At 35.4% G+C, this 19,760-nt stretch overlaps 1 protein-coding gene across 1 annotated transcript in view; it reads left to right on the top strand.

Annotated features, from left to right (window-relative positions):
• ubtfl (upstream binding transcription factor, like) overlaps positions 1–19,760 on the top strand; it is a 50,138-nt gene that overhangs the window by 19,237 nt on the left and 11,141 nt on the right. The window contains exons 8-13 of the mRNA XM_028803865.2: positions 2,229–2,339; positions 7,460–7,587; positions 7,695–7,836; positions 9,859–9,900; positions 13,689–13,802; positions 19,471–19,632. Of these exons, the coding sequence (XP_028659698.1) occupies positions 2,229–2,339; positions 7,460–7,587; positions 7,695–7,836; positions 9,859–9,900; positions 13,689–13,802; positions 19,471–19,632 (699 nt within the window). The remainder of the gene's footprint in view (positions 1–2,228; positions 2,340–7,459; positions 7,588–7,694; positions 7,837–9,858; positions 9,901–13,688; positions 13,803–19,470; positions 19,633–19,760) is intronic.

The raw sequence follows: 19,760 nt of genomic DNA, 5'->3' as shown, positions 1-19,760 counted from the left end.
AGAAAAGAAAAAAAAATTAAATTTAAGTTCAAAAAAAGAAAACCATTGGAAAATACTAACAGAATTTTTATACACCCAAAAGAGTATAAGTAATCACTTGTAAACCAATATATGGACTCTGTTGAAGTGTTTTGTGATGGGAAAAAAAAAAGGTTTTATGAATTGTTCTGTAAAGCTTTGTCAATGCCACAGTGGTCTAATGGTATCAATCACAACGCTTTCACTGCTGTAGCCAGCATGAGTGCACAATGCTTTTATTTCTTTTCTTTTGGTTAACACCAACTAACCATACACAGTGAATACTTATTTACAAAGAGTGCAAACCAATTAAAATTAGTACGTCTAATAAAGGCCAAAATTGGGGCAACATTCACAAGTTATTTCTGCATTTCAAGCAGTACTTGCACTATGAAAGCTCATTCAGTATTTCTTTACATTTTCTGCTAAAGGCACTACTTGTGTGTGTCAAGTTCTTCCCTAAAGACCAACTATAAGCTCAAAACACAATTACTGAATAAAGGAATTATGATCCCAGACTTCCCAAGACTTAACATTGTATTTTATCATTTCTGTATATAGTGATAGCATCAAGCTCAAGCATAGCTGGTTCCAATAATAAAAGTTCAACAAAGAGCAACCTATTACATAAATGCAAGATTGTGCATTCAATGTAATAATATAAAAAAATGTCTTTATGTCAGTGTTTCTATTATAATTAGGTTGAAGACAAGCATTATAGTAGGAGACACTATGTAGTGCAAAGGCAAAAAAAGAGTACATTGATCTATAGAAATTAATTTCATATGAGAGTCCATGAACTGAATACTTCTACAAGTTAATTGAAAATGGCATATAAGAAACTGGAAATAAATATTTTATTAAGTCTCCTAAAGTAATGCTAATAATGCAGCAATGTCAACATATTATACTGTGTCTTCTGCAGATGTACTAACTTTATGTGATTGTTTGTATTTTTGTTGTATGTGAAAGAAAATTAACTTTGAATCTAGAGTATTGAAATGATGATGATTGTGTTGGCAGTGTGCTTTGAATTATGGTCACATGATGAAGAGTCTTGAGACATTTTCCTGTTCAAGTCATTTTGCATCTCCAATCATTACATCATCTAAACGTTAGACCAATCCTCTTTTAAACATAGCCATGCATGCTCAGGCTGTGACATGACTTTTGTCACAATTAATACAGTGGTGTGCAATAGTATTCAGTCACCTTGAAAGTCACCATAATTTTGTGCATGACAAAAGATTTGTAAACATATTTATCCGTTCAGTATTTTTAATGTGAACTCTTATGTTATAACAATACATTTCCAAAATCAAAATAAACCATTTTCTGAAGAAGAAAAATTAAAAGTTAGATGTTTGCATAAGTGTTCAAGCTCTACACATTAATACTTTGTTGAGAACCCTTTGGTTGCAATAACAGCCTTAGTTCTTTTGGGGTAAGTATGTACCAGTTTTGCACATTGTTCAGGAGTGATACTTCCCCACTCTTCTTGGCAAAATTTATAGAGATCCTCTAGGTTGGTGAGATGGCACATCTGTACAGCAGTTTTCAAATTGTGCCACATATTCTTTATGATTGAATTTGTTGTTCAGTATCCAGATTGTTGCTTGTTCTCATAGTTTTTGTGTGATCTTAATGACTAAGAAAGGAACTCTTAAACCAGAAGGCTAATTGATGTTTTCCTGCTTCTGGCCCACTTAAGCAATTCTAGTTGTAAATATAAATAGATAAATTCTGTGTGTGAACATTTTTCCAGTGTATCTGTACTTGTAAAGTGACTTTGGGTGGTGTTTGCTATAGAAAATAAAATTAAAGTATTTTGCTTGTTTAAATGAACTGGCTTATAAACTGGCAGACATCAACAGAATGTTTCAAGACCAGATGTTCCAATATTTAAACTGATCTGAAATAGGGGAATGTAATGCAAAAAATGATTTTATCCTAAAAATTAAAACAAAAATACCCAAAAATAAAAAGGTATATTCTGTATTTATTCCTTATAGTTTTGTTTTTGTTTCTTAGGCTTTTATATACAATAAAAATAGCAAATTTTAACTTCACTAATTCAGTGGTTCAAAGATAAATATTGTTTTTCCATAAATGACTGAATAATTGAACTCCAATTTTTGTTGCACGATAAAGATATTTTAATAACTGTTTAAAATACTTGAATTTAACTGTAAATGTTCCTTCTTTTGCAGGTAAGTCAGAAAGAGCTAAAGGAAGCCCTGCGCCGGCAATGGTCACAGCTATCTGATAAAAAGCGCCTAAAATGGATCAGCAAGGCTCTGGAACTGCAAAAAGACTACGAGGTTAGCCTTTTAATTGATTGCTGACAGGCTCAAGAGAATTTTTATGGCTTGCAATGGCCAGGCTTACAGTCTGTAACTTTGGCTTGTATTGCAGGTTAAACACAGTAATCCATTCTAAAGCAGTAAAGTCTGCAGAAAATGTTTGCGTCATGAATTATACAGTTCCCAAGTGCACAAAGTCTCACATACTGAAAATGTCCGCTAGAGGAGGAAACTGCCAAAAAAAAACTGCAACAAACAATCTTTACATATTTTTTATTTTACAAAAATGCTCAGTAAAAATCAAAGATTTCAAAGAGTACAAAAGGCACACCAAGGCAAACAATTTTCCAAAACCTGAATCCAAAGAATAGTTTGGGGGGCGGGGGGCAGCGGCATATAGGTCAAAAATCCAATAAATAACAAAATCACAATAACAATAGGTATTAGAGAAACTCACCACCACCCTGAGCACATTCAGAATGAACCACAAGGGACTGCAGGTTGTGAGGCTGAGAGCAATCCTTTGACAGTGATAGATTGGGACCACCCAACAAAATATACAGAACCTAAAAGAAAATACACAGGTACATAGCACACAAATGATCACACTAATAGCATAAAGGAATCAACAAAAAGGTATTCATAATGGTATTTGAACTCCATTTAGGGGATGAAACCTGGCTAAAATATAACAGTTTGCATCTGGTCCAGTATGTGAAATTAAACTGCCACCAAACTGAGAGTAATTTTTTTTTTTTTTTTTTTTGTATAATGAATTTGTAACCAGCACCCAATTAAATGCAAATGTTTGAAACTCTTGTGGGCCTCACTCCCAATCTTACACAGCAGTGCTATTCATTTTAAAAAAGCTTTCTTTCATCAGAATCTGTACAGTCAGAAGCAAGTGTACTTTCAGTTGTTTTTGACTCTTTTGGCCATGTAATGTGTCGTCTAGAATATAACAAAAATAAAAAAAGCAGATTTCCAGTCTTTTTATTTACAGTAGTTGCTGATTAACAGTCATTTTTCAGTCGTTTGTACATTTTGTATGCAATATCTGCCTTCTCTATCATTTCATTCATACGCAACTTTACCTGTTCTTTAACTTAATTTCTTTCTCTTCTGTCATTCTTCCCCTGTAAAATAAACTGTGCCCAATGAACACCTGCAGCATGTTATTCATTGTGCATGCTTGACAGACTAACCTGAGCCGATGATAATTTACCTTTTAAAAATAACATTGATAAACCAACATTAACATGATATTGTAGACAGGCTAATTAGGTTTTGAGATAAATGGTTGCAATTGGACACCATTTTGAGGCAGTTGGCAACCTCCTTTTTTTTCCAGCAGTGAATTGGAAATGGTCGGTTTTTGCTCATTATGTGTAACTGTCCAATCACTAGTTGGTTTAATGTTTAAAATGCAATGTAAGCCGCACTCATTTGCACTGCACTTCCTGGCTTTCCTTTATGTTTACAGAGTAAGCTAAACAATGTAAAAAATAAAAAAACAACACTTATCCTAAGCATTGTTATGGAGAAAGAAGAGCCTATCCTTGCAAGTACCAGGCACAAGCTAGGAACAATCCCCAGATAGGATGCGAGTTCATCGCAGGCTGAAAACACACACATATACAAGGACCAACTTACAATCAACAATTCAGCAAACCAAAACCCTTGTGGACATGGGGAGAACATGCAGACTCTATGCAGTGAACACCCAGGAAGCAAACCCCTTTGTCTTATTGCAGGGCATGAGTGCTACCACTATGCCTAAACATCATATTTTGTTAAAATATTTAAATTACTAAAAGTTTAGCACTTCCTGTAAGGAATCCCTGTACTATTGCGATCTGGGCATGGCTTAAGTAGGAAAACTTTCATTTTGCTCAGTTCAGGGATGGCTTGTTGAAGGCAACTTTGACAAGTGCCTGTCTTTGCAGTTTGTTTTTATATGCTGGTTCACAGTATTACATGAAAGTAAGATTACAAAATTAATTACAGGATGGAATCATATTCAGTGCACTTTGAAACTGAACTGCTAACTAACTGTGAAAACATTTTATGAACAATTGCTCAGTAAACTGAATGATACCACCCCAGTCCTCAAAGGGCAGGTTTAAACAAAAAACATCACACAAAGAATGTGTGTACACATAGCTAGAATTTAGACGTTTTAAGTGATGCTATTTCAGTTTGAAATGTTGCAAAGTAGCACATATTGCAAGCTGATGTATAATTGCATAGGATCATAATTACTCCAAATATAGGCTGCTAAAAATGGCAATCAAATTTTCAGGTTCAACAAGCCAAAATTGATGCCTGGTTGGCAAGTCTGGCAACCACTTTTAAAAGAGTGATGAGTCCTTCTAATTAACATAAGAATAAGAAAAATTAAACTGTGAATCGAAGAAAAAAAAATATTCAGTCATCGCAAAATCTATCTAGGCACTTTGGTGTAATGTTTGATAGGTGCCTGTGACACCATTTTTCCAAAAGTGATAAAAACTCCAGCTTTGTGGTTTGTTTATCTTTTATTCAAGTGTTAAATGAAAGCTACATATTCTGAATAAATAGAATCTGCTTTATTTTATAATATGTAGCTGAAATTTTTTTGTGAAATTATTTTATTATAGCCCAATAAGTTTATCCATGCAGTGTAAAACCTTTAAAATAAACCTACAGATTAATTTTAAATAACTTCTCTGAATTCATGTTTTTTCATGAGAAATAAATAAAATATCTTTCCTTTACCAGCATCCATTAAAATAAATCACTTAATAAAATAAAGTAAATGTTTTCAGTCAGTTTAATTACATTGCTGAATGGAGTTTGGTTCTGCTACATAATAAAAATAAGAAATTTCACAAACAAGTGTAGACTATTCAGTCCATCAGGTTAATTTGAATAGAAAATAGCTAAGCTGTCCTAATATCTCATCCAGATACTTCTGTTCTGATACTTCTGAAAGTTTCTGTTTCAGCTACATGTCTCAGTGGTTTGTTCCAGTTTGGCACAACTCTTTGAATAAAGAAGTGTTTCCTCTATTCAGTCCTAAATGCAAACTGTTGATAAACTACCTGGATTAGGCTGAACTAAAGGTATATCACATAGAAGCACATAGTCAAATGACAGACTGGAACACGATGTTATGATTTTGCTAAAAGAGAAATGTGTACATTTCTCAGGCTTTTAGTTTTCCATTTGACCAATAAGCCAAAAGTGTTACAAATCATATTTTTCTGTTTCTGTGGAATATTGACCCAAACAGAAAAAAAAATGTGACTCAGTATGAACAAAAAAAGAAGACCAAAAAAAGTATATACAGATTGAATGGTACATTTTGATGACAGCTATACCGTAAAACAGAATAAATCAAAAACAAATAACATTAGTTTGTCAATTAATAAGGAATGTAGTAATCAGTTTCATTAAGAACCAACAGGAAGTGATAAATTATATCAAGCCTCTATGGGTAGATCTCACTAGTTCCCGGCTAATTTTGTAAAGTTTCAAAATAGGAAAACTCCTGAGCTTCAATTTGCTTAACAGACGTACATGACAAAGAAAGCATATGATAAATACATTTTTAAGGACATAAAAAATAATTGTTTTAAAGGTACAGAAGATAGAACTTTATTTTTAATTTGACATTTTATACCACCCATAAAAAAAGACTGTAGACATAGTAACTTGCACTTTTGTAAGTTTGGTTTCTTCAAATCCTTTTCCTAGAATTTTCTAAAAACACTAGCAAAGTTTAGGGCTTAATTCTGTGGTTTTTTGATCTTGCTTTACATTGACTCATAATGCTAATATTCTCATAGCTTTTACATAAATCTACTGAAATTTTTACTACAGTTTATTCTGTCATCTTTTTGCATCTTACAGTGCAGTTTAAGAACAAGTGAAAACAAAAAACATTGCTATCAGTAGTGCATCAGTCATTTCAAAACTATGGTTTAATTGTTGCAAAAATCGTCTCCAATTGTGTGACATACTGGACATAATAAGGTTAACAACCTTTGTTGTTATTTTTATGAGGCGCTTGTTGCAGTGTCTGTTTTGAACCTTATTATCCCATTAGCCTACTGGATGTGAGTAGGCAGTTTCTAGAGTTTGTCCTTTTGGCTGTTTCTTCTGACTTGTGCCATCCCTTTTTATAACTTTGAGGTTATAAGATTAACTCCTTGTATTTCCTTTTTGCAGCTCTTTTTGTTAATTTTAGCTTTTTGGATAACATGTCATATTATGTCACATCACATTTTACAAAGACAGGGATAACCAACCTTGTAAAACTGTGTTTTGCCTATTTAATTTTAATACTTCTTGTTAAAAACAGGTTTGTTATTTGTCTTTTTTTCTTCTTTTTATTGTATCATTTTTCAACTTTTATGAGGGTCAGATTTGAATTATTATTGATTAATACAGTGCTTGCTTTCCCAAAATGCTGATTGTTCATACTATAGCAAATAGTAAATCACATATTGTGTGACAGAGGTGGGAATTTAAGGGAAATGCATTTAAGACAGAAGCCGTTAAACACTTCTTCACACAATCTGGAGCAAATTATCAGTCCTGTCAAAAAAGCAAACTTTGATCTCTTTGAGAAAGTAAGTGGGTAAGATTGGGACAACTTGGCCATTAGCTAACCAAACAAGCTTGATGGACCAAGTGGTTTCCTCTTAATTGTCAGACCTATTATTTTAATGTCTGGATGAGTTTCCTCATTTTTCATTTGTTTGAAATATATTTTTATACCCAAATCTCTTCTTAAGTGAGATAATGTTTCCCATGTTCATTTGTGGCCAGCAGGCTTTTCTTTGTAAATTTGTATTGGAATGTCTCCTGGATTGATTCGTTATCACCCATTCACAATAAAAACTTTTATAAACTAAAGTTGTTTCTGATTAAGTGTATCTGTTTTACTTTGTACTATGCTTTTAGCACAAGGTATTGTATGCAGGGGAAAATAATTCCTGGTCATTATTCTATCTAACTATATGGCAAGAATTAGTTTTTCATCATTATATTATTGTTGTTAATAAAGATGGCCTTCTTTAATAACCCCTCTCTCACTGCATCTACTGAGATGCAAGCTATGTGTTCATACCTCATGTACTTGTGTCTTTCAGGAGAGTATGCGCGCCTACCATGAAGCACATCCTGAGTTCCTCCAAGATGACCATGTAAAGTCTGTGCTAACCAAAGCTGAGCGGCAACTGAAAGACAAGTTTGATGGGCGACCAACAAAACCCCCACCGTATGTCATGTTGATCACAAACTATTAATATAAAAGCATTGCTGTAGTCTTTCTTTTTACCATGTTTGTTTATATCTTTGTTTGTTTTTTTCCTCTCTCACTTCCAGAAATGGCTACTCCTTGTATTGTGCTGAGCTAATGGTGAATATGAAGGATGTCCCCAGCACTGAAAGAATGGTACTTTGCAGCAAACAGTGGAAAATGATGAGTCAGAAGGAAAAGGATATGTTTCAGAAACGCTGTGAACAGGTAGGGGACTGGCTTTGCAGTTAAGAAACAGCTTGGTATTGTATAAAAAAAATAAATAAAATGAAAATTTTCTATACTACCTGTTTCAGTTACAGTATTGTAAGGATGGGGCTATCCTTTAGAAAAGCATGCAAGGAAAATGAACAGACTAAACAACAATTATACTCAATAAACCTATCCTCCAAATCTGTGAGATTTAGTAACATCTTTCCTCTGATAAGCAGATTATTCACATTTGACAACATACACTTTATATAGAGACAGTTACTTCAACTAGGTTTCATACAGTGTCAGTCGCCCATGGCAAGCCTTAGGCCAAAAAAGTCTAAAGGCTGCAATAGACTTGGAGATAAGTCTGTCTTTTCTATACTTCTTTCTTTACATAGTTCCTTAAAATGAGTCTAGTGACAAAACTGAATAGTGAGGTAATGGACTCCTATTCTGGGAGATCCAGTCTGTGAAGCTCAAGGACTATGTCACCGGTGTAGATGTGAGCAACACTATAGCACCACATGGAGCAGTACTGTAACCTTTTCTGTTCACCTTGTACACGTAAGGCTATACATATAACACCAGGTCAAGTCACTTGAAGAAATTCATATATGATTCTGCATTAATAAGAGTGTATTGTTAAGGAGGATGTGAAAAAGTATGGGAATCAAGTGCAGAACTTTGTTTGTTGGTGGAGAAAGAATTGTCTGCAGCTCAGCATCAGCAGACCTTCTCTGCACCAAAGAGCCCCGATACCCGGTCACTGTTTGGAGAGTGGATATGGAGTTAGTATACTGCTACAAATACTTGAGTGTCCACATCAATGACAGACCGCAGTGGTCTTCATAGCACACAGGAACTATATGAGAGAGGGCATCATTTGAGAGATACAGTTGGTTATATTTCTTTTGTTTTTCCAACTGGAGAGCAGGCAGGTGAAGTGACATTGTCATGATTACACAGTATCAATAGCAGGATTTGAACCCAAAACCTCGGGGTGTGAAGTCTAAAGCCTTAACCACTGCGTCACATTGCCTACCTATACTCTATAACTTGGTGATAACCAGTGTGATGGGCTGGTAACATCATTTCAAATGAGGCCCATCAAATCAACAGACCAGTTAAGGAGGCAGGCTCAGTTGTAGGACACACTTTGGACCCCTGGAGGTATTAGCGAAGGACAGAGTGAAAACAAAACTGAAGGCCATTATGAACAATTCTGCCCATTCTCTCTCTGACACACTAGCAACACTAATACACCTTTATAAAGCCTCATTGAAACTGCTCTCATGTAAGACAAGGCAGATTTTTTTTCTTTACCTTTTAAACTTTTTTGTGGGGGTGTTATCTGTGTGTGTTTTTATAATATCCTTATACTGTATTCCTTAAGATTCTTCAAAAGATAAATTTTCCCTTGGGACAAATAAAGACTTATATGTCTATCTACAGTATATGTCTATCTAACCTGTAGTATACAATAACATAATTCATGATTACATTTTTACCTGTTGCACTGAGGTTTGGGTCCATTTCTTTCTGTGGGCTGCAGTTCCTTCCTCCTTTTTCTTGACAGGCTTTAGTTCTTTGCCAGTGTGATTGGTACATAAATAGATGTAAAATGAATAAACTAATAATGCTTTGCTTAATTTTGTTAAAATGGACAGAATACATTTTTGGCAAACTGTTTCTTTTGAATTAAAATGTCTTTAATATTTTCAAGTTTATAGGGTGGAGTGGTGGCTCTGAGGCTAAGGATCTGTGCTGGTATCCTGAAGGTTGCCGGTTCGAATCCCCATCACTGCCAAAAAGAGATCCTACTCTGCTGGGCCCTTGAGCAAGACCCTTAACCTGTAATTGCTCCAGGGGCGCTGTACAATGGCTGACCCTGCACTCTGACCCCAAGGGGTATGCAAAAACTAACAAATTCCTAATACAAGAAATTATATAAGGCGAAATAAAAAACAAAAAAAAAGTTGATACTTGAAATTTAGTATGTTGAAAAAAATAATAGTTTGCTTCCTGTCATTTCAGAAAAAGAAACAGTATGAAGTTGATCTTCAGAGATTTTTAGAGGTACATTTTCATTCTTATTCTCAAGTGTTATTGTGTTTCTATAAATAATGTTTTTCTCTCTGTCATCAGCTTTTGTGTTTTTTGCAAGTCATATATTAGTCTCTTACATTACTCTTGGGAATATCGAAAACTTTTTTTTTTTTTTTGCTGAAATTGCACATTTCCAGAAAAGCAAGTGGAATGTACTTTTCTTATATGTTGTCCACTCCAATCATAAGCATACTGCATTATTCCTTATAGATTCAGGTCTCATTTTTCCCTTTCCAGTTGGGCCAGAATAGCGTCAACATATTGGAATATTAGCCCAGGTGGCGGTCAATACAGTTACATGATATATACAGTATGTTTGTGTGTGTTCAGATATATATACAGTGGAACCTCGTTCACGACCATAATTCGTTCCAAACGTTTGGCCGTGAATCAAAGCAATTTCCCCCATAGGATTGTATGTAAATACAATTAATCCGTTCCAGACCGTACGAACTGTATGTAAATATATTTTTTTATATAATGTAAAAACATTGAATAACACTGACACAAACACCCAGGCTCCCTGCTTAGCTGCACAAGCAGGCTCACACCCTCTCAGCTGCACTTGCCTTCTCTCTCTCTCTCTCTCTCTCTCTCTCTCTCTCTCTCTCTCTCTCTCTCTCTCTCTCTCTCTCTCTCTCTCTCTCTCTCTCTCTCTCTCTCTCTCTCTCTCTCTCTCTCTCTCTCTCTCTCTCTCTCTCTCTCTCTCTCTCTCTCTCTCTCTCTCTCTCTCTCTCTCTCTCTCTCTCTCTCTCTCTCTCTCTCTCTCTCTAACATTCCGCTATAGCCGTGCAACCGATCGCTGTATAAACACTTTTTGTTTTTTTTTAATGAGTTTTAAGCACAGGGGACAAAAAGGAACATTTCAAAAATCTGTAATACAAAAACTAACCATAAACCACCAAGAAAACTAACCTTGCATGAGTCGAGGTCTGGCATGAAGTGAGGAGAAAATGGTTGGACAGGAGGTTACAATTTTCAGGGAGAGTCTGGCTCCGTGATGGAGGGATGTTTTCCTTCAGGTGTTTTCTCTCTTGTGATTTCTTGGGTTTCTGGCGTTTTTAGCTGTTTAGCTGGTGGGAGCGAAAGCCTCGTGCAGCCATTCCAAAAACAAAGTCCTTGTGACCCAACCCTTCGTGTTTGCCCTCCACATCACTGGCAGTCTGGCTTTGTTTACATTGTGCTGCTTGAAAGCAGGAGGGTTCTCAAATTGGTAAATGAGTAAACTGGTAAACAGTTTTTCCACCTCTTCCAGCAATTGAGGCCTCTGCCTGGTTAACGCTGTAACTCCTTTTGCAACATCAGCTGCTTTAATAGATTCTTTCTGCTTTAGAATAGTCAAAATCGTAGGTTTTGACTTCTTGTACTCGGCGGCAAGATCAGTAACACGAACGCCACGCTCATACTTTTCAATAATTTCTTTCTTTACTTCGATTTCAATTTTCTGCAAAACTTTCTTCTCACCACTCTTCACTTGCTTAGAAGCCATGGTTAACTGCAAAAGCACACGAAATACTGTAGAGCACAAAGAGTTCACAGGTAAAGCACGCACATCTGACTGAGAACAATGAACAGAGAGAGGCTGAACACGTGCTTAAATACAGTAATCGGCGCGTACGAACCAGAAGGGAAATGAAATAGAGCACAAAGAGTTCACAGTGAAAGCACGCACATCTGACCGAGAACAATACAACACGTGCGGAAATCATCAGCGCGCACAAACTGAAAGGGTAACTGGCTTGTTCGTATACCGAGTGTGTGGTCGTGAACCGAGGCAAAAGTTTGGCAAACTTTTTGGTCGTAAACCGAGTTGTACGTGTACCGAGATGTTCGTGAACCGAGGTTCCACTGTGTGTGTGTGTGTGTATATATATATATATATATATATATATATATATATATATATATATATTATATATATATAAATAAAATATACACACACACACACATACAGGTAAAATTCCGTTACAACAAACTCCCAGGGACCTAAAAAATATTTCGTTGTAACGAAAATTTTGTTGTAATGAGATTCTGTATTTGTTACTATAGTGCTTTCTTTAACTTGTACCCAGGCGTTTGCAATCATTTCAATAGCTTCTTTCGTATTAATTTTAATCTCCTCCTGCCTGCAAGTTATGCTGACGAGAATTTTTCTCAGCATTTCCTTGCTATAATACACTTTCAGGGTGCGAGTGATGCTCAAATCCAATGGCTGAAGCGCTGCCGTGCAATTGGGTTGGAGGAATTCAACGCGAACATTGTCTAAATGTGGAAGCATGTTGTGGGCAGCACAGTTATCAATCAGGAGCCGAATCATTATTTCTTCTTCATATTGTGAGGTTTCTGAACTCTTTTGAGCACCCAAACCCCCCCAACCCCCACTCCCCACCCAACTGGAACAATACGCTGAAGTGCGTCCTGAAGCACGATTGCAGTGTCTGTGGAAGATTGTTTGTCCGTTGCTGAGGCAGGGCAATAGGAGGCTCACATTGCTGCAGTGAAGCGCCACAGAAGCAAATCATAAAAGATCGGAGTCGCGTTATAAGTCCCTGTCTTGCACCCTAAAACACAAGGCTTAGTCTCAGTACTTTAGCAAAACCAGCTTTATTCAGCTTGAAACAGGAACGGCAGTTATTTATTGTAGCGTGATATGCCACTCTGCTATACACAGACACAGCAGTCAGGCAGATTCGTGGCCAGGTCAGTGATCAAGTAATCCTGTTATCTGCATTTACAATTTACGTGCTCCTAACCTTGTATCACCCCTCAAGATCTTTTCTGTTTACTTTGGCGGAGAGAAGCAGCATATCTGTGAGCCTGATATTGCCCCGTACAGACGCGGAGATCGCACTTCGGGACGCTCTTTGGCGTGTTGTCCAGTTGACGGAGGTCCCAAGAGAGTTTACAAACCTCACATTTTCTTGAATGAGTGCTGCATTAATAGGAATGTTTCTTGAACGAGCATCACTGAACCACATAAAAACGGCTTTTTCGACGTCTTTAAATGTGGCAGTTCACATATGTTTGCAACCTGAGATTTTTCTACTTTTTTTGCTCTGTCTTTCAAGAAAGTTGACAGTGTCGATGGCGAAACTCCGAATTCACTGGCAATGTCTTTTTTCTTTTTGCCACAATCGAGAGCTGCAAAAAGTTATATTTTTTATTTTCTAATATGAACTGTTATCGTCTTTTCGTGTCTGCCGTATCTATAGGAGGGTGACAATGAGTTAAATTCCAATGGATGTTTTTCAAATGTTGACGACCAATAAGCAAAAAAAAACGCAGGAAACAACAAAGGGAGAAAAAAAAAACAGTACAGTACGAGGAAAGTTCGAAGAAAGAAAAAAAATATTACAATGTTTCTGTTTGGGGATCGTTGTGCACAACTGAGCTGCGGCCACAGAACTAACTGTTCTGTGGATGATTCATTCAGACATTTCAAGGTCTCTTGTGCACTTTGTTGTAGTAATAGTATCTGCTGAATGTACTTCGTAGTAACGAGATTTCTATAGACTCGCGTCATATGGGGAAGCTGTCGGGACCATAAAAATACTTCGTTGTAAAGATATTCGTTATAATGGAATTTTACCTGTGTGTGTATGTGTGTGTGTGTATGTGTATGTGTGTGTATATATATATATATATATATATATAAAATGTAATTTTCTATCTGAACAATGGATTCATAATTTTTTTTTTTTTTTTTTAAGTCTTCCTTCTTTCCTTTGTCTATAATATAGCATTTTTGTCATGAATAGAGTTTGCCAGAAGAAGAACGTGAACGGGTGCTGACAGAGGAGAAGCTGGGCGGTACCAAGCTACAAGTGGGAAATTCTGGAAGTCCTCTGAGGGCGAAGTCTGATCCATCCAAGGTACTAGCTTTTCTTGAAAGGAGTTTGCAGTATTTGCACTTCCTAAGTATTGAAGTGATTGGTGAATATAATTCTGTTTCAGGAACTGTTTGATATTCCTAGTGAAACTAGTGCTTTATATCCTAAATGTGATCTCTTGAGAATTACTAGCAGGCCAGATCTGGCAGGTTTAACTGGAATTCCCCTTTACCTTTTAAACTTTAGAAAAATGTAACAACATTAGCATTTTAAATAAACTGTCCATACTATGCATGGATGGCCGTTAAACAGGCGATGATTATGATAACTATGCTATGCATCACAACTCCAGGACATTGGATCTGTATGGAGATCTTAACTGTTAATGTTTTGCTATTCATTCACAAGCTTGTGTTTGTGTCTTGTTTGTGCCTTTCATGACGCCATTCATTCATCAGTAATTCATCTCCATATGACATCTTTGAGTAATTTACGTATAGGGGGCTCAGAGTAAAGTGTGGATTTTTTTTGATACAATTTCTCTTTTACCGGAATACTTTAGTAATATTTTAATCTTTTACTCTTTTTTGCAAGACATTGATAATAATCATAATAAAGTATAGCATAAAATAATGTGAATACATTTAGCGCTTATAGTTCATACACTTAAAGTATACTATATAGTATATGTGTAGCCACTAATTAACAGCAAGTGAGAGTATTATTTCTAAGATATGTACTGTATATATGTGTTTATATGCAGAGGCATCCATATGTATGTGTATGCTGATGTATACATCTGCATTATAATACTTTCATTTCAGCCATTTTTGATAACACTATAAAAAGAGTATAATTAGTATATATTTTATATATCAGTAAGTATGTGTCTTTTGAAATATGTTGCTTTTTTCTACCTAGACTGCACTACTATAAAGATTTGAGCTTTTAACTGCTAAAATGTCAGTTTAATCTTTACTGCTGCCAGGGTCATCTTGCTTGTTTTGGGTGTGCCCTGTCTCTTGTCAGAGGACTTTTTACTCTGCTTTTTGGTCTTAGACTCACTTGGGGAGTTAAGATGGAAGACTGGGAAGAGAAGGGAGTGAGAGCAGGTTATTATTTCTTTTATACCCACAATTTTAAGTGTCATTTTATTGACTAGCTTACTGATTGCAACATTCAGCAAATAAAGATATAAAATTAGTGTTAAACTGAAATCTGAAACGGCTCACTGCTTTTACTTAAGATCACTAAATGTCCACAAACATTGAGAAGCAGTACATCTCTGATCAATCACTGAGCTTTGTAAACTGGAATGTCAAACGTTTCAATAATAACATAAAGAGAAAAGGGTATTCTCCCAACTTGTGGGCTTAAATGCGAAGATAGTATATTTACAGGAGACTCCCCTAACAAGTAAGGACCAGTTTTGACTGAAAAGAGATTGTATTGATGACATATTTCATTCTAGCTATAAAAAAGAAAAACAGAGGTGTGTAATTTTAATCCATAAAACAGTCCCACTTGTAGCAACAGATGTAGTATCAAGTCCTCAAGGGTGCTATGTGATCATGGTCGGGAATTTATTCAAATCTAAAATAATATATGGTAAACATATATGTACTTAATGTAGATGTTCTGGGAATTTATGTAAAATGCATTTGTATTGGTATCTAACATGAGCACTCATAAAATTATAATGGCTGGAAATTTTAAGTGCATTTTAAATCTAGACTTGGATAGGCCCTTGACTACAGCAACTAAAACATCTATAACTGAGAAGACAGTTACAAAATTTATTCCATATCACAGTCTTGTCAGACTCGTGGAGATTTTAATATCCAAATTGTTATTATTTCTTCTTACCAGTATGTCAGAGTTACTCAAGAATTGATTATTTCTTCATTGGTAATAGTTTTCAGTTCACTATTGTCATCTCCATCCACACTGCTCTTGTTTTGTTGCGTGCTTCATTGTGTCGTACATACTCAACTCACAACTGGCAGCTTAACCCCCTGTCATTAGCAGATGAAAACTTTATAGAATTCGTTTCCAAACAAATTTAGACCAATGCATCCTCTGATGTTTTCTTAGAAAAATAAATAAAGGCAATTTTAGGAGCAAAAGTTATTTCGTATCTCTCTCATAAAAATAAATAAGAGACCAGGAAGGTTTCAGAAGTGTTACAGATTACAATGATATTGTCTATGGGGAAAAGACTGGCTTTACAGATGGAATCTAATGTTTTGACAACAAGAAAAATTGAACAACTTTTAAATCGTAACATCATCATTATGAACTTGCAGAATTTGATAATAAGATTTTAGCCAATCCATCAGCTGAAAGTTTGCAATGCAATAATAGAAATTACCAATACAAATGGAAATTAAATCAGGGTATGTAGAGTTTACTGACACATTTTAAGGAGTACTTTAAGCCCTTATATTCCTCACAGGTTAAGAAGTTGAGACACAAGTCAAGGATTTTTCCGTTTCTTGGTGAACATGATAAACATCAGACAGTTCTAGAATTACAGGATGCCATAAACTAACTCCGAAGTGGGAAAGCAGCAGGCGCATGTAGCTACCCAGTGGAATTTTAAACTTAGTTAGCTCCATTATTATTAACAACATTCGTAAAAGCGAGAGAAAGTAAAATTTTACACCAAACCTTCTTCCAAGCGTTAATAAACATTTTCCCAAAGAAAAGTGAATACTTGTTACAATGTACATCATACAGACAAGTTTCAGTGCTGAATTATGATGTTAAGATACCAGCACAAGTCTTGGCCAGAAGGATTAAAAAAGAGCTACCTTCAGTAATATCACAAGACCAAATCAGATTTATTAAAGGCTAACACTTAGCCTCAAAGCTTTGGCACCTTTTTATCCCTGGTTTAGTATATCACATTAAAGGGGATTATTGTAGAAGGACACAAACAGAAAATATCCTTGTGCACAGAAGATATGTTGCTTTATATATCAGTCCCATAGTCCACTATACCATTAGTCTTAAACAAGTCAGGATAATTTCAGAAGATCTGTGGGTTCAGAGTGAATTTAAATAAAAGTATATTTTTCCCAGTGAATTTTCTAGCATATTTGATATTATGAATGAATAGATGTCCCATTTAAATATCTGGAGATAACCATCCATCCATTTTCCAACCCGCTGAATCCGAACACAGGGTCATGGGGGGGATAACCATCACAAGTAAATATAAAGATACAATACAATTATGGAAGTACTGTGGAAAAAAATCTGATGTTAACAGATCAGAAAGATGGATTTTATCAGCACCAATCAAAAAAGGTAGAAACGACCCTCCCGCTATCGGCATGAACAGAGGTAGTGAGGTGGCCACCTGCATGCCTTTCTAAGACTGTCATTGTGCCCTGGCTAACCAGTTTTCAGAGGGTGAGATTTAAAACATTTTTTTTTTGTGTTTGGGATAGTGCCCTCTTACTTCATTCATAAAACAGCCTGCCTTCCATCTTCCTACATTTTCCTCACTCTATCATGGACACTACAACTTTGGACTCTGGTGTTGGAATTTTTGGGAGAATAAAGTCTATCTCTGACTGATTTGTTTACCGTATGTTTATGTATACATATATGTAAATTATCTGATCGGAAGAGTCTTTTGTGCTCTTAAGTTCGTATTGGGAGTTTTTTGTGTTAAATTTACTGTATGTGTGTGTGTATGTGTGTGTATATATATATATATATATATATGTATATATATATATATATATGTATATGTATATATATATATATATATGTATATGTATATATATATATATATATGTATATATATATATATATATATGTGGGTCTATCTGTATGTGGCATCCTTTACAATTAAAAGTGGGATTGAGCGTGTATATGGGTATTTAGGTGTGGGAAACTGATTGAGGGGCACATCAGTTTGATTTTATTTAGTCAGTGCTTTGGGTAGAAAACAAAATGTGTATGTTCAGGTAAAATATATCTTTTTTTTTTTTTTTTTTTTTAAATGTCACAGTGAAATTATTTCCTCTTGTTTTCTGTCTTTACTTAACAGTCTAATTTTCAGACTATTTAGCCCAAACTTGTGGCATGTTTTAATTGCAGAACTTTTTCATTGAAGTTTAGTGAAAGTTGCCTGTCATTCATTGACAATGGAACATCTATGGCCAGTGATATCCACAGAGTAAGTCATGGACAGGTGGTGAGGCTTTGGTATTTGCTCTCAGTTCTAGAAGGGAATGCTGACTGATGGATGAAATAATAAATGAAATCCACAGGTCCAGACACCAGCATCAAGGGATACTTGCACATACGCACGCATCAATGCTTGTTCCTAGCAAAATTTACAACTACATAGTTTTAAATAATATTGTATTTAATAAATATACTGGTAACTGCTCGTGTGCAGGGGTAAATCAATTGTAATAGCCTTTACCACACTCATAGCATGCATACTTACCTTGCTGAACTAAAAGAATCCCAATCCACCTTCTATAATTTAGTGGGCAGGAGATGTTCCTTATTATCTCAAAATAGAAAACAAATCAAATTCCCTCTTAGAGGATATAGTATATCCAGATTTTTTTTAAGCATGGCTAGAATTCTTTAATATTATTTCAGAATAAGTATGCTGTCTATGTTATTAAATCTGTTATGCTAGTAATTATTCTGTTTGTATTTTTGGCTGTTGACCCTTTTTTCCTTTTTCTCTTGGGTGGGGGTTGATTCTTGTTTTGCTTTTTCCCCTTTTTATTTGTATTTTTCTTTTGTTTTCTCTCTATTCATTTTGAAGAAAATGATTGCATCTGTTATGCCATTTGTAAGTTGTGTACTGTTGTAATGTTCATGATTTTGTTAATAACCTACAAATTGTTAAAAAAAAAAAAAAAAAAAGGTGAATTGTAGATTGTTGCGTTTGGATAAATCAACCCTTCAAGTCATGTCAGTAGATTCTTTAATCTGTTTAAACAGCACTGCCCTGTGCCTTACAAATGTGTTTTTATTTCAGTCTGTCACATTCCTGTCTCTGGTTTTTTTATTTTTGTGATATGATTTTTGTGTATTCTAGCATTGTTTAATGCTTATGATACATTTGTATTGATTTTTATAACAAGGGCTGATATTTTCCCCTGTACAGGTATGTACAATATTAAAGATAAATATTGTCATCTAATACCTTGTAGACATATTTCCATTTTACTTTGCTCCTTACCCACTCTGTACAGCCTACAGTATATCCCATCCTATGTATTATTGTAATCAAGCACATGAACTTTGCTAAGCTGCTGTAAACACAACAGGGGCAAAATAAACCAACCAGAAGTTTTGTTGAACTGATTTCATCCAAAGGTAACCTAAGCAGTTCAGTTAAACATAACTCAATGGTTTTAAAGTGTGTACTAATAAATTCTTTAATGTTAAGTGCAGAATTTTTACCTAATTCCCCATTGAATTCAATATTTGAATCTAAATACCCTCTCCCTTGTTCTGCGGTACACTTAAAAGTTCAGAAAGAAAAGGCTTAAAACCTTTTGCCAATACTCTGCTTGTTAATTTAGTGAGATGGAATCAGAGATATTAACTGCATTTAGCATGCACTTTCTCAAAAATTTTAACATAAGTTCCTGTCAGCTAGACTAGAATCACTTTTTTCTTGAGTGGCCAAAGGCCTAAAATTGTTTCAATTTGTTTGCTTTCCCAGGACAAAAGTCGTGATATAGAACGAGCGCTGCAAGGGCAGAGGGTGGATGGTCTGGCTAAAGAAAAGCGAGACAAGAAAAGGACCCGCCTTCCAGACACACCTAAGACAGCAGAGGAAATGTGGCAACAGAGTGTTATTGGGGACTACTTGGCAAAGTATCGGGTAAGTGATCTTCTGGGGGAGAGCTACTTAGGCAAATTAACTTTATCTACCTACCATATCAGAGAGTCCTGCTTCTTGGCAGATGAGACCCAGAATGTTGTAATGTAGCGATTATGGCAGTAGACTTC

The sequence above is a fragment of the Erpetoichthys calabaricus genome, chromosome 6 (assembly GCF_900747795.2).
Source record: "Erpetoichthys calabaricus chromosome 6, fErpCal1.3, whole genome shotgun sequence".
Classification (NCBI taxonomy): Eukaryota; Metazoa; Chordata; class Cladistia; order Polypteriformes; family Polypteridae; genus Erpetoichthys; species Erpetoichthys calabaricus.
Note: the sequence above shows the minus strand (reverse complement) of the source record. Positions and strands in the feature narration are given on the sequence as shown.